Raw genomic sequence first — 14,808 nt, 5'->3', positions numbered from 1 at the left:
GGTGCAGTCTGTTGGCAGCCTGGCACAGCCATACCACACTTTGGGCCGGATAAGTCTCTGGTCACAAATGTCCAGGACAGTCCCCTGATGGCACAAAGGTATTCTGATGGGTGGCCCAAGCAGAATTTCTAGCCATAATCCCAGCCCAAAAGCCAGTTCCTTATTCAAACCATTATACTTAGTAGAGTGGGCACTAGGGCATTGCCATAAAATTTGGGGTGGCCCAGCAAGTATTTTGCCCCATTATCCCATCCTAATCTGACTTTCATTTAAGGCTCAGTACTTGATGTGGGATATTAATTGCTCTCTCTTTAGAATGTAGAATTCATCAATAACAAGCTTTTATTGGACCTAGATTAGCTTTGGAAAAGGAACCGGGGAATAAGGAACTGGGAATAAGGAACCAACTTCAGCCTCACTAGGCCTAGGAGTTCAGATACTCCCAATATCAAGGTAGGCAACACCCTGGCTGTATCCAGGTGAGTGCGGATGTTTGGTTCCCTGGGGACAACCAGCAGCAGGACACCTTCTGCCACTGCTAGCTGTCCCCAGGCAAGGCCTGTGCTGGGCACCCTCTGGCTGCAGCAGGCTACCTGGCCTGGGTAGGGGAAGCTGGGGCCCAGTAGCCTTCCTGGGGTCCTGGGCGCGTCTGCCCGCGCTCCCACGCAACCTAGGCTGGGCTGGGGTGAGGGTACAGGTCTCCATGCACAGCTTGGCCGCAAGCCCGGCTCTGGGAGCAGCCCAGCCACGGCCTTTGGCCCCGCGGGAAGCAGTCCCTGAATGGGACCGGCTCCCTCCTGCTCCGGAGCAGACCGGGCGGATTGTTCCACCCTACCCAAGAGCTTCAACCACGCCGAAGGCCCGACCCTGGGACGGGCTCAGCTGCGAGGCCAGGCTGGGGCATCGGGGCAGAGCCCGGGCGACGCCGGCCGCCCCCGGACTCCCCGCCTGACCTCAGCTCCGGGACAGCGCGGGAAGGCCGGCGGCATGAGCACCACCCCCGCAGCCCCCTGGGAGATGTAGTCTTCCGCCGCCGAGCTGCCTGTCGGCCATTTTGGTCCCGGTGCTTGCAGGGAGATGTAGTCTTTCCAAGCGGCACCTCCTCCTGTGTTGGGCACCTCCGGTGGCCAATAGCGCGTGTGCCCCCTCATGACGTTGCATGTCAGTCTCGCTGCTATAGGGTGGTTCAGAGCCAGCCGCAAGCTGGGCTTTCCCTCTCCCCCGGCGTGATTGGCTGGCTGAGCCGAGGCAGGCGGGTGACGCACTGCGAACACGTGCAGAGCAGCGCGTCGCGGCTCGTTCTCCGGCCCCCCCTCCCCCGCCACAGGCGGAGCGGAGAGGCCTGTCCCGTCGCATCCCCTGGGTCAGTGCGAGGCGCTGGGGCTCGGGTCCTGCAGCGAAGCGGGTCTGCCCGGGCTGTGCGCTGGCCGTGGAGGGCTTGTGCCGGGGTTCCCTGGGCCGGCCGCTGCCCTGGCTGCTGCTTTAATTTCCGCTGTGACTTGTTCTGGAGCCTTCTCTTTCCTCCCCCCCAGAGCGCTGGGGGGGCCAGGATGAGACATGCGACGGCACAGGCACGGACTCTGCCTGAGCTGTGGCGTAGCCAGGAGCGGCCGCCTGGGAACAAGAGCACAGGCCCCTCGTGGCGGGCTCAGCCAGGGGCAGGTCGCTGCTTGTTGGAAAGCATCAAGAGTGGTCCCATGTCCCGGCTATGGCTCCGTAGCTGGGTGCGACTCCGGCGGGGGGGCGGGGCAGCCACATGGCGGCTTAGAGCCCTGTTCAAAGACAACCTGTTTCCCTTGGCTGACTGGGACCATGTAGACGTATCTAGTAATCTCTTGCCAGCACAGATCATCAGGGATCCAGGTTTTCCATTTCTTATGGAGAAGCAGAGTAAACTGCTGATTTCCTCCTTTACTAGTTTCATAGGTGGTCGGGTCAGAAGGGACCTGAGCAGATCATCCAGTCTGACCCCCTGCCATGGGCAGGAAAGGATGCTGGAGTCAAACGACCCTGGCTAGGTGGCTGTCCAGCCTCCTTTTGAAGACCCCCAGGGTAGAGGCACGCACTACTTCCCTTGGAAGTTGGTTCCTAGCTGCGGTGACAATTAAGTAGTCCTGCTGATTGTCTTGTGGAAAAAAGCTGTGCCGTCAGCACAAACCTGCAAAACTGCAGCATGCACCCAAGCTAGTTCTCTCCGCCCTGGGAGACCCCTTGTGTTTTCTGTTACTTTGTTCCCGCGCGTGCCAAATGCAGGCGGGAAGAATTAACCAATCCATGACTATGATGCCAGACACGTCATTAGGCCTATAAAATCCACGTGCAAGCTTCCGCCCAGCAGAAGTAGCGCTCGTCAGCACATCGAGGAGGAACGTTTCCTCCCCGCCCAGGCTTGGCCACCCTTGATGTGCTTCTCGGCCAACGAAATTGCCCTGGCGTACCCCTTCCCAGTGCACTCATTAAGACCACGTTCGTCTCTGTATTGAGAGGGTCTCCGCAGCTGTCGATTTCTGTCATTTTCGGTTTCTGTCCATTTCCAGTCTTGATCTTGAATCTCACAACGCAATGCAGCTGTTATCTGTTACCTGTTTTGACTTGCGCCTACATGTCCATTCTGCAGACGTGTAAGTAAAACGAAAACAAAAATCTTGCAACCATTACGTGTGTCTAGCTGCCTCCTTTGCAAACCCCCCGCCCAAAGGGAAAAGGACCCACCAGCTCCACCGATCCGTGCGCAACATGGTGACAAGGATGGGATCCCCAGGTGGGAGCAACAGCCAGGAGGCTGTACTTACCCTCCATTGGCCGTGGCAGACGCAGTGCCATACCATTAACGATCCGGACGACCTTTGGGCCCACATCCTTTACCATCAAGCGGTTACTAACCCCTGGGATGAAGTTGTGGGTTACCTGTCGTTAGTGAACAGGGGAAAGGAGTGGAGTGCTTCCCTCTCCCCCTCCGGGTTCGGGTGTGTAATGGGCCACCCCAAGGTTGTCTTCAGGCCACGTGAGGTGTGTGCCACTCTCACGCTCGCCCGTGTCAAGCTGACGGGTACGGCCAATCCGACACCTGCCCAAGAATTCGCCCGGTGCCTCCGGCATGTCCGTGAGGGGGGAGAGAGCACCCCTCCTGATAAGTTTAATTGCCCAGCTATCCGCGAAGGGTCTCAGGTGCACGAGTTGTTAACCCAGTGCCAGGAGAGCCTTGAGTAGGATGGTCGAACAGCAACCAAATGGACGGGACTCAAGTGGGATAAAGGAAAAATGATTAATTCTCTTTTCCGGACAGTTGTAAGTCTCCTGCGCGAGAACAGTGACCTAACAGTGCAGCTTGAGATGCTGGCAGCCGTGGCTGGTGAGACAGCATCCCAAGATGGTGCCGGCAAAGCAGGGCGGAGCATCAGCGCCCCCGCCCTACGCCGCGTCACCGCCAACTCCTCCCTGGGGCGGAGGTGATCCAAAACCAATTCTCTGCCCGCCTACTCCAACCGCGCCACCTGACGGCTCATCCACCGCATATGCACTGCCCATTACAATTTTGAAGACTGTCGTCACAGCCGCAGGTCCCACTATGACAACCACTTCACATACTCGCAACCGAGGTGAATTAAACAAGCTCGTAAAGGACACGAGTTGTAAACCAAGTGAAATGCCTGTTGCTTGGTTGGGATGTCTAGTTATAGAGGCAGCCCAAGAGCTTGTTGACCCCGACGAGGCGTCATTCCTACTACGGTGTGGGGATTGGAGTAGCAGATATGTGACTGAAATGCAATTGCCGATAGTCAACACCACATGGCTGATACCCTTACCAGCCCTCGCCGTCGGGTCCCTTCTTACCAAAGCCCATCAGTGGTACGAGGGAGCCAACAAAGGTGACTACGATCCCGAAGCCCTCCTGCACACCCTGATTGGACTGTCTTATGCGAGTTGGGATCCTGGTACACATCCCCTTGGTCTCCAAGCTGAACACGGCACACAGCCGTGGCCTCACCGTTACCTACGCAACCCCGGCCTAGTCCCTATTACAACAGAAAGTCTCGATGCCAGTGTCGACATACATGGGGGACAAAACACCATCACCATTCGCCTACTCCTCAACACCCTTGTAGGTCGCGCAGCGAACATGGCCCTTTCTCACTGAGACCGTCTCCAGCGCCTAAACAAACAACCACCTACGACTAGCGTGGCAGCTGTAATAGCCCTTGATGTCGAAGTCAATTCAAGACAAAGTCATTCTAGCCCATTACAACTGGTTAACAAGGCGCGCAGAGTGTCCTTGATTTAACAGTCTTGTCGTTCAGTTATTTTGGCTTGTTTGTTTTGTTATCTTGCAGGATGATGCTCCTGTGCCTGAATCTTGCATTTCTTTATCTGATCCTATGGCCCACCTCATCCGCTGACAACACAGTGTTGCATCTACTGTCACTGTGGGCCAACGCTTCGGGAGACGGCGGGACAGGAGAAGGTCTTACCGCATGCCTGAAGATACCCCTGTCAGTCACCGAACCTGTTCTCACCAGGCATCTCGATGCGTTTAACGTCTCAGACTGGTTCCTGCGAGTCTTACAAAGCTCGAGCCCTTCCATTAACTTTACACAAGGCCCGTTTGATGACGGTAGTTTTGGCACTATACAGTATACCTGGAAGCTCAACATGACACTTTCAGACCTTTGCAATGTTGAGAAGAAAGAGTGTAGCCGAACTCTTTTGGGAGAGCCTCCCTACAAGCCGACAACTACATCAATATCCTGGTTCAAGAATCCCCTGGGGACTCAACCCAGAGAATAGTGAGGAGTCTCATCTTGATGACTCACTTACATGGGACCCCCACTCCCTTACACCTCCTTGGTTCTTGTCACTTTCCCTGACACCTGGTCCCGGGTTTGTAGCTGTCGTCACTCGTCTTCCTCTTACGACCCCCTTCGCCCATAGTTCAATGGAACACCTCCCTGTCCATTAACCTAACGGCCCCCGGTAGTTTTGGCAGTGATTCTTACTTTAGATTCTATTATCCCCTTCTCCGAGCAGCAGTACTTACTGCAGCTTGTCACGGAGTCAAAAGTCCTGTGGACGACAGGAGTGAACAGTATCCTGAGCAACTTTTCCAATTCGGGGGTCACTGTTCTGATTTAAGTACTCCCACCCCGATAGGCCTCGTTTGGGCCTGTAACGATGGTCGGTTGTGTACCAAACTACCGGCCACTCTTTCTGGCATCCAGTGTTTCTTAAGCTTTGTCAGTTTTTGTCCACCCTTGCAGGCTGATACCGCCCGCCCATTGAGCCCAACACTGTGAAGACGCGCCTGCTTGCTGACCCATCAAACCACGTGGAGCGAACTCACCTTCAGTGACAAGGTTCGCCAACAGCTCGCATGGTCGGTTACAGACTTTCCTCCTGTGGGGCGTAGGCCTTGCGAGAGCCCGCATTCAGCTAGCCTCCTTTGCTGAAACCATAGAAAGATTAGCAAACTCCACAGCCGATTCCCTCACGATGATAAACCAACAACTGCAAGCAACCTCACATATGAGTCTACAGAACTGCCTTGCACTTGACGCCATGCTAATCCATGAAGGTGGACTTTGCCAATTTCTCAATTTGTCCCGCAAACTGTGCTGTATTGCTATCCCTAATGTTTCTTTACCTCTCGAAAAGCAAGTAATTAAGATCCACCAATTGGCCAAAGAAGCGAATGCAGCATCCGGAATTGGCCAAGGTTGGCTATCCAGCATCTTTAATTGGGCTGGGTGGGACACTTCAGCTTGTAAACCTGTTAACCCCGTTGTTAACCATCTTGTTTATACTTGTAATAGTAATTTCTTGTGTTTGTTGCGTATTTCAGTTCCTAAAGAAAAAGTTAATAACCCTATCTGCTTTTGTATATACACGCTTGCCGTTTAGTGAGTCTCTCAACCCAGAGAATGAGGACGAGGTCTAGCACGTCGATGTTTGTGCTTGATGGCAAGGGGGCATGTCTTGTGCAAAAAAGCTGTGCCGTCAGCACAAACCTGCAAAACTGTGCAGCATGCACCTGAGCTAGTTCTCCCCACCCTCGGAGACCCCTTGTTTTTTCTGTTACTTTGTTCCTGCGCGTGCCAAATGCAGGCAGGAAGAATTAACCAATCCATTACTGTGATGCTAGACATGTCATTAGGCCTATAAAATCCATGTGCAAGCTTCCACCCAGCAGAAGCAGCGCTCGTCAGCGCATTGAGGAGGAACTTTTCCTCCCCGCCCAGGCTTGGCCAGCCTTGACGTGCTTCTCCGCCAACGAAATTGCCCTGGCGTACCCCTTCCCAGTGCACTCGTTAAGACCACGTTCATCTCTGTATCGAGAGGGTCTCCGCAGCTGTCGATTTCTGTCGTTTTCAGATTCTGTCGATTTCCGATCTTGAACTTGGATCGCACAATGCAATGCAACTGCTATCTGTTACCTGTTTTGACTTGTGCCTATGCGTCCATTCTGCAGATGTGTAAGTAAAACGAAAACAAAAATCTTGCAACCATTACGTGTGTCTAGCTGCCTCCTTTGCAAACCCCCCCGCCCAAAGGGAAAGGGACCCACCAGCTCCACTGATCCGCGCGTGACACTGATATCTCGTCTGAATCTACTCTCCGTTACTTTATGGTCATGGTTCCTCATTACCCCCCAGTAGCGCTTGGGGGAACAGGGGTCCCGTCGCCTCTCCTCGTAGGACCTGCCCTGCTGCCCCCTGACCATGCGAATGGCCTCCTCTGGACCCTCTCCATGTTGTCCACATCCCTCCTGAAGTGTGGCGCCCAGAACTGGACGCAATACTCCAGCTGCGGCCTGACCAGTGCCGCATAGAGGGGGAGGATCGCCTCCTTGGCCTTACTTGGCATGCAGTTGGCCTTACTGACTGCATCCCCACACTGCCTGCCCATGTTCATCTTGGCATCAATAGTGACTTCAAGATCCTTTTCTGCCTCTGCACTGATGAGAAGGGAGTTCCCCAGCCTGTAGGTACGGTGCTGGTTCTTCCTCCCCAGGTGCAGCACCTTGCACTTGTCCGTATTGAAACCCATCCTGTTCTCAACTGCTCACCTCTGTAACCTGAATAAATGCAGATTTCTCATTTTAGCAGAAACCCACAGATTTTGTAGTTTTGCTGCAAGCCCTTGGCAGGCAGGTAGAGCTCCAGCCTTCAGGGGGTTGGGAAGGAGCAGGAGGGTGGTCAGGCAATGGCACCACATGCATGTACAGCCCCTCCCAGGGCAGGGGTTGAGGCCCCCATAAGGAGGCATTTAGGCAGGGCTGAGGCTGGGGTTGCTGCCCTGAGCAGTGTGTGGGGCTTGGGGCCCATGGCCACATTGTACAGCCTCAGAGCCCTGGTGAGGGAGGAGCAGGATGAGACCGCAGGTGGCTTGTTTGGGGGCAGGGGGTGGGGCCAGCTCCCAACCACAGCATGCACTCCTGAAGGACGGGTGACCCCACAGTGTGCCCCCCCCCCAAAACTGTGTATGGGACAGGGGCAGGGCAGGTGCATGCTCCAGGCTTGTGCTCCCTGCCCAGTTGCCCTCCCCCAGGGCCTCTGCAGCGCAGTGTGTTTTGTTCTGGAGCCTCTCCAAGATCCACCGGCTCTGGGTTGCAGAACTCTTGTTACCTCTCAGTGGCATGCATAGGGCTCCTGAGTTTCCAATTGCTGCTCTTCATGCCGCATGCCAGGCACAGCTACTTCTAGATAATCCCCGACTAATGGTTATCTAGCTCACTTGTAAATCTCCAGTGATGGAGATTCCACAACTTCTCTGTGAGTCACCATGGGCAGGTTCTGCCAGGGAGTAGCAAGCCCCGGGGGCCATGGCAGAGGGAGTGTTTCCAGGATAGAGGGTCCTGGATGCAGAGGACAACAAATCAAGTCCAGCTTGTGGGAAAGCAGAGCTGGTGCTGTGATTGCAGGGGCCCTGGTAATATGCAAATGGGGAGTGGTTTCTAGCACCAGGTTCTGCAGTGCCTCCTTCCTGTGTCATCGAGAGTGCTTCAGAAAACATGCCCCACCCCCCCGGTCTCCAGAACATATCCTGGAATAGTTCCTATTAACTGAAGTTGCAGTGTCCACCTAAGTGATTCTAATGCTCAGATGAGCTGTGGGAAGGCCTGGCACATCCTCTTCTCCAAACTGTTTCCCTCTATTTGGCAACATAACATCTATGCTCATGTTGTTTCTAAGCTGCTGTTCCTCTCTCTTACCCCAGGACCGTAAATCTGCATGCAGGTGTGTCAAGATGCTGTTCTGCAGGAACACAAATCATCTGTGAAGGAAACAGGCTGTGCAATCAATAATTTATTAAACCTTCATCTTGTAAAGCCAGTTACAAATTAAAAAAGAGCAGAAGGAAATCTGTAATAGAAATAAGTAAATTACAACAAGGAGTACTGGGAGTTACATTCCCAAGTGGGTTCAAGCTGCCTGCAGCAACCCAAGAACTAGGATATACCAGTAGTGCAGGGCTAGGGTAGTGGGAATCAGAGCTGTGGTTATATGTAAAGGAACGGTTCCAGTTAGTGTACTTGACCTAATGCAATGCAAACAGTTTTACTCTGCCCATCTCCTTTGCTTCCCTGTCAGTTCCAAAATGTCACCTAGTGATCCTTTTCTATAGGAAAAGATAAACTGGAGCCCCTGTTAGACTCTTCAGTAAAGCTTAAGGCAAAGTTTCAGTTTTAAAAAAATGTTGTGGCAGCAAGGGACAGGTGCTGAGCATGTTGGCAAGGAGGGAGGGGAAAGAAAAATGCTGGCTGTGATAGTCGTGTATTGTTGATTCTGATCCTGGGGTGTTTTTTGATGCAGAGATGAGGAAGAGGGAACTGTAAGAAACTGCTACAGTAGGTCAGACCATTTCTCTCAATGGCAGGTAGCATTTGAGTTGTGTGATAGGGATGACTCATAAATGATACCAGGGTATGGCTTGAGGATGGACTAAAACTGCTTTTTATATTTGTATGACCCTGGAAAGAGACAGTTATGTGACCAGAGGAAAAAAAAAAATCTTGGTCCTGGACCCTATGGAAATCTGCTGGCTAAAAGACTGCGTGGGATAGCTGGATCTTCAACTGTAAAAAACCTCCAAAAAACAGCCTTCCTTGCAAAAACAAGTGTTCCCTTCGAGTTTTGCTGCTGGCTTCTGGAAGCTTGCTGAGCAGCTGTGGTGGAATAACTTTCAGTTAGAACTTAGTGGAGGGCAATGGGTGCAGAAAGAAGCAGAAGTGTCCAATTAAAACTAGAGGAAAAAGTATAATTTATCTGTGCATGGTGTGCATGCTGCGCACCACCACTTCCTCCAAAACCATCAATGGCATCATAGTTGGTCGGGTTGGAAGGGACCTGAGCAGATCATCAAGTCTGACCCCCTGCCATGGCAGGAAAAAGTACTGGGGTCAAACAACCACAGCAAGGTGTTTGTCTAGCCTCCTCTTAAAGACCCCCAGGGTAGGAGCCTGCACCACTTCTCTTGGAGGTTGGTTCCAGATCCTAGCTGCCCTGACCATGAAGTAGCGCTTCCTGATGTCTAGTTTGAAAACTAGACATCGGTAAAACCCAAATGAAAGGTAATGGAAGGCTACAGAGAACTTCCTTGAAAATGCAACCAAATAAAACTCATGCCCCCATGTCTATTTAGGGCAAATCCAATAGCTATTCAGTAGCACCATTCAGTAGTTTGGGGTGTAGCTGCACCCTCCGCTTCAGTTCCTTTTCAACTACAGCACTACCGCTGCTCAATAGTCTATCACATGAATTGCTGTATTTGGTACTTGTAGTATTTGGTACTTATCTTAAAGTGTCAACTGCTGGAGTCGTGAACATATTAATCTCTGCTGAAGGCAAAAAAACCCTACGTTATTTTGTAATTTTAATTTTGGAGGCTGTGTCATCATTCTGATTCCCTGGGTTTGAAAATACTGCCAGCACACAGGTGTTTTAAGTACAGATCAGTTCATCGATACGTCTTGGTGAGAGAACCACCTAGTGAGGCAGCTGTAAGTTTGGTTACAAACTAAACGAAACACATTTATTGTAGACCAATTCTGAAACCACCACAAATGGCCTCAAAAAACACCCCTTTCCTGCTTCCTCTATTGCAAAGTGTTCCCTGTTTATTTTTTTCAGAACATGACACAAATCATGAAAGCAGCAAAAGCGGAGGCTCATGGCCTTTCCTTAAAGACAGTGTCCCTCAAGAAAGCAAGAGGAATACAAGTCTTGGAATGTTCATATTCCATAACTTCTCACCATGTAATGTCTTTGGGCAGAAATGAAATTCCTGTGACACTGTATGGGTGATACCAGATTTCAGTTCTTCCCTCTATTTGCTGTCCAGTGGAATTTTTTAAAATATCTTTGCTACACATCCACTGACAGGCTGCAAACTCCAATTATGGACAAGTGCCTCCACCTCAAGGAATGCGGGTTCCTTCCTATCACCTAGTCCAAATACTAGCACGACTGTCCAGACTGGCAGCTGATTTGACGCTGCAGCGCTTCTTCACAATCATGTTGATGTAGGCTTTCATGATCTTTATGATTTCTCCCACCTAGGAATGGAACAAGGGGAAGGAGTAGGAAAATTGAAAACACATTAGTGTTCAGGTATACGAGACACTTCTCAGATAGACAGTTGGTGACCTGAAGCACTGACCGTATGCCTTTTACATCTGGTATTAAAGGTAAAACTGACTGATTGAGAAGCTAGAGTGCAGAAGAGCTGGGGTTGGAGGCCTCTAGCTATGAAGAGATTCGGGAATGTGCACAGCTTGGTCGGGGAAGCGTTTTTTTTAATATGCATTTAAGGACGCATGTTAAGAGAACATTACATCAGCCTCTAAGTCCAGTTCAGTCCTCATATGCATTATGATATTCTTAAATTACAACCTGCTTTTTCATAGGTGCCACTTCTCTTTCAGTGCAAAAGACAGATGGTGTGCTCACTGAATGAAGAAACTGTTTATATACATACACACATATATATCAATAGATATATAGAGAGAGAGAGAGAGTGTCTATATATCAGATATGCATATGACTCCCCACCTTATTTAATGCTATCATCCAACCCCCTGCACTTTAATGCAGTATTATAGAAAGTTCATAAAGATGCAAGTGACATTCACCATTACAGTACACAAAAACTTCACAACATTTAACTTTGCAATACTTTTTGAGGTGACATTATCATCCCTATTTTATAGATGGGGATCAGACAGATGAATGCCAGTGGGTAGGCTGTTGGTGTGCTGAAAACACTGGCTATTACCTTGTGTAGTCTCTGATAAGAAAACTTGCAACATGGGTGCTTTTATTCATATGTATCCAGTCTGTGGCGAAGGCCTTTCCTACATCTCTCCAAGGCTATTGATAATAGTCGCACAATGGGCCAAACTAGTTTGGCAAGATGGAATCTGGCAAAGTGGAAAGGTATCAAAGGTGGAACAAGGAAACCAAGTACTGGAAGAGAATAAGCACATATGAAGGGGAAGATTCATAAAAGACCCACAGATAGTGCTGGGCAGGAGAAAGGATGGACAGACTTCTAGCTGCTTCATGAACCAGTCAGTGTCAAAGAGAAGCAAACCAGAGACAGAGAAGATGCCTGCCTGAACAGGTAGCTTGCTTGAACGATATGAAGGTGATGGGAGGAAGAGATCATAATACAATACAATTTCAGATCCTAAGACAGGGAAAGCATGAGGTCAGCAAAATTAGGATGCTAGATTTTAAAAAGATGAATTTAATGCAACTCAAGAAGCTAACAGGCATGGTGTCATGGTGTAACAGGTGAAGCCTTCATGGGGCCAGTTTCATTTTGGCCTGCCCACCTGTCTCTGGGAAAACCACCCACCTCTCTCTCCTGCCACACCTTGATGATACATTATTATGGTGTTAATTAAGTGGGAGGCTGCCCATTTTGCACCCCAATGTTTAAGGGGATCTCCACAACTCCATTCCACCCCTACACTGTGGCCCAAGCCTTACAGATGGCATCTCAGGCAGCTAAACTCAGCTGTACCCTTCACCCCATTAGATGTGGTCCCCTCCCTGGGGCCTTCAGCTCCCCCTTAGGCCGTGGCCCCATATCAGGCCAGTCAGGACCCCAAGCCTCTTTGGGCATCCCTTGTGGTGGGCCCCTGGCCCTTCGACCCCTCTCCGGGTCCTGGCCCCAGCATGGGCCAGTCGTGGTCCCTCGGGACAAACCTGAGCTGCTTGCCTGCTTTTTCCCTCAAATCCACTGGATCACGTAAGCCTCAGGCCTCTCACTGGCCTGGGCTTTCCCCAGCTAGGACTGTGCGGGGGCTGGAGATTATTAGGTGCCCCCGACCCGCTTTTCACCAGGGAGGTAACTGGCCTGGCTGGTGGCCTGCGCCTGCGCCACCAGCAGTCCCATCAGGCCTCCCTTCCCTGGCATGGTGCAGTTTTAGGTCATGCCCAGGACCTGGAGCTCCCCCATCCCCATAGACCCAGCTCATAGACCTCCAAGATATTCCTGAGCCTCAGCTCCGCTGGCTGATGTCTCTCTCATGGCTGCCAGCCGCAAATTGCTGCTTCACCCTATATATATCCTGGGTTTCAAAACTGCCACTGTACTGAAGCGCCTGGCTGCTGCCTGCTCCAGCCCTTAAAGTGGCTGGCACCACCAGTACCTTGCTACACAGATTGAAGGATAAAGGCACAGATTGTGGGAGGACAGGACAGATTGAAGGATAAAGGCACCCAGGAAAAATGGAACCTTTTAAGGGGCACAGTATTGGATGCCCAACAAGAAACTGTCCCGACATGATGGAAGCACAACAAGAATGAGACCAATATGGCTGCCCAAGGAGCTTCTAAAATGTGTCAAATGCAAAAGGAAAGCATACAGGCAAAGAAAGAATAGGCAGGTCACCAAGAATTTGTACTAGGAAATAGCCAGGGACAAAAATCACGAAGGCAAAGATAAAAAATAAGCTATACCTGGCGAAGGAGTTTAAGAACAACACAAAGACTTACAGAAATTTTATTTGGCCAGAAAAGAAGGACCGAGGAAGTGGGCCCCCTGTTAACAACCAAGAGGGAACTCCTAACTGAAGATGCAGAGAAGGTGGAGCTACTCAACAGCTCCTTTGTCTCAGTTTTCACAACAAAATGAAGCTGCAACCAGACACCTAATAAGGATTATCTAGATGAGGAACGGGGCAAGCTGAGGGAGGAGATGATAAAAGAGACTATCAGAAAGCTTTTGTTGGGTCTGAATGAATTCAAGCCAGCAGGGCCAGATGAGATCTCAGAGCCCTTGACAATGATTTCCATAGATTTCTAGGGTTGGAAGAGATCTATTAGATCGAGTCTGACCCCCTGCTCTGCGCAGGAAAGAGCACTGGGGTCCCATGAAGCCATGGGAGACAGACTGTGTACCAGAGGACTGGAAAGGGGCCAACACAGTGCCCCTCTTTATTAAAGGCATGAAGGAGAACCCAAGGAACTATAGACCAGGTAGCCTCACCTCAATATCTGGGCAGTTACCAGAGCAGATCCTAAGCGAGGCCACGTGCAAGCATCTGGAGGAAGAAGGCTGATTGCAAGCAGCCAGCATCAATTTATGAAAAAACAAGTCATGTCAGACAAACCTGGCCTCATTTGGCAAAATGACTACTTGGGTGGATGAAGGGAAGGCTGTGGATATGGCCTATATCTGGACTCCAACAAGGCTTTTGATAAGGTCATGACCTTGACACAACCTTCACAAACAAATTGGAGAAATGTGGGTTGGATAAATCTACTTCAAGGTAGATAGATAACTGGCTCAACAGTCATAAGCAAAGCGTGAGTATTAATGGGTCCATGTCAGAATGGCAGGAGGTTTCAAGTGCAGTCCCACAAGGGTCTGTCCTGGTCCTAGTGCTGCTCAACATGTTTATTAACAATTTGGATGCTAGCATAGGAAGCTTCTTCAGCAAGTTTGCAGGGCAAGACACAAAAAAGCTTCTTCAGCAGGACACAAAACTGGGAAGGATTGTGAACAGCTTGGAAGATCCATGCACAATTCTGAAGGATCTTGACAGACTGGAAAGCTGGGCTAGAGCTAACAAAGCAGACAAATGCATGGTGCTGCAATTCAGGAGGAATAATCAACTCAGGGGATCTCCCTCACCCAAGGGAAATCCCCTGCCCTCCTTTAATTCTGACCTCGTGAAGGAACACCTTGAGAAGCTGGATACCTTCAAGTCAGCCGGCCCTGATAATCTACACCCCAGGGTACTCAAGGAGCTGGTAAGCATCATAGCCCAGCCTCTGGCACAGATCTTTGAAAACTCCTGGCGCTCTGGTATAGTGCCCAAAGACTGGAAGAAGGCCAATGTGGTGCCGATCTTCAAGAAAAGGAGGAAAGTGGATCCGGCTAACTATAGGCCCATCAGCCTGACTTCTTTCCCGGGGCAGATCTTAGAAAAGTTTATTAAAGAGGCCATCGTTAATGGGCTGGCCGACGCCAACATCCTAAGAGTTAGCCAGCATGGGTTTGTTGTGGGTAGGTCTTGCTTGACCAATCTCATTTCCTTCTACGACCAGGTGACCTATCACCTGGACAAGGGAGAAGAGATTGATGTCATATATCTTGACTTCAAAAAAGCCTTTGATCTGGTATCCCATGATCACCTCTTGGCGAAACTGGCCAGTTGTGGCCTTGGGTCCACCACGATCCGCTTGCTGGGAAATTGGCTCTGTGGTCGGACCCAGAAGGTAGTAATAGATGGAAGCCACTCATCATGGTGTCCTGTGACCAGTGGGGTCCCCCAAGGCTCTGTCCTTGGACCCATATTGT

At 50.7% G+C, this 14,808-nt stretch overlaps 2 protein-coding genes across 2 annotated transcripts in view; one reads left to right on the top strand and one right to left on the bottom strand.

The window, feature by feature from the left end:
- Positions 1-11,560, top strand: part of CD302 (CD302 molecule) — a 59,713-nt gene extending 48,153 nt beyond the window's left edge. Inside the window, exon 5 of the mRNA XM_019522689.1 lies at positions 11,549-11,560. Within this exon, the coding sequence (XP_019378234.1) occupies positions 11,549-11,559 (11 nt within the window). The 3' untranslated portion in view covers position 11,560. The remainder of the gene's footprint in view (positions 1-11,548) is intronic.
- The window catches only part of LOC109301498 (unconventional myosin-X-like), a 173,254-nt gene continuing 168,000 nt past the window's right edge, over positions 9,555-14,808 (bottom strand). Inside the window, exon 40 of the mRNA XM_019522687.1 lies at positions 9,555-10,549. Coding sequence (XP_019378232.1) covers positions 10,436-10,549 — 114 coding nt within the window. The 3' untranslated portion in view covers positions 9,555-10,435. The remainder of the gene's footprint in view (positions 10,550-14,808) is intronic.

The sequence above is a fragment of the Gavialis gangeticus genome, unplaced genomic scaffold (assembly GCF_001723915.1).
Source record: "Gavialis gangeticus isolate Ggan-Ray unplaced genomic scaffold, GavGan_comp1, whole genome shotgun sequence".
Lineage (NCBI taxonomy): Eukaryota > Metazoa > Chordata > Crocodylia > Gavialidae > Gavialis > Gavialis gangeticus.
Note: the sequence above shows the minus strand (reverse complement) of the source record. Positions and strands in the feature narration are given on the sequence as shown.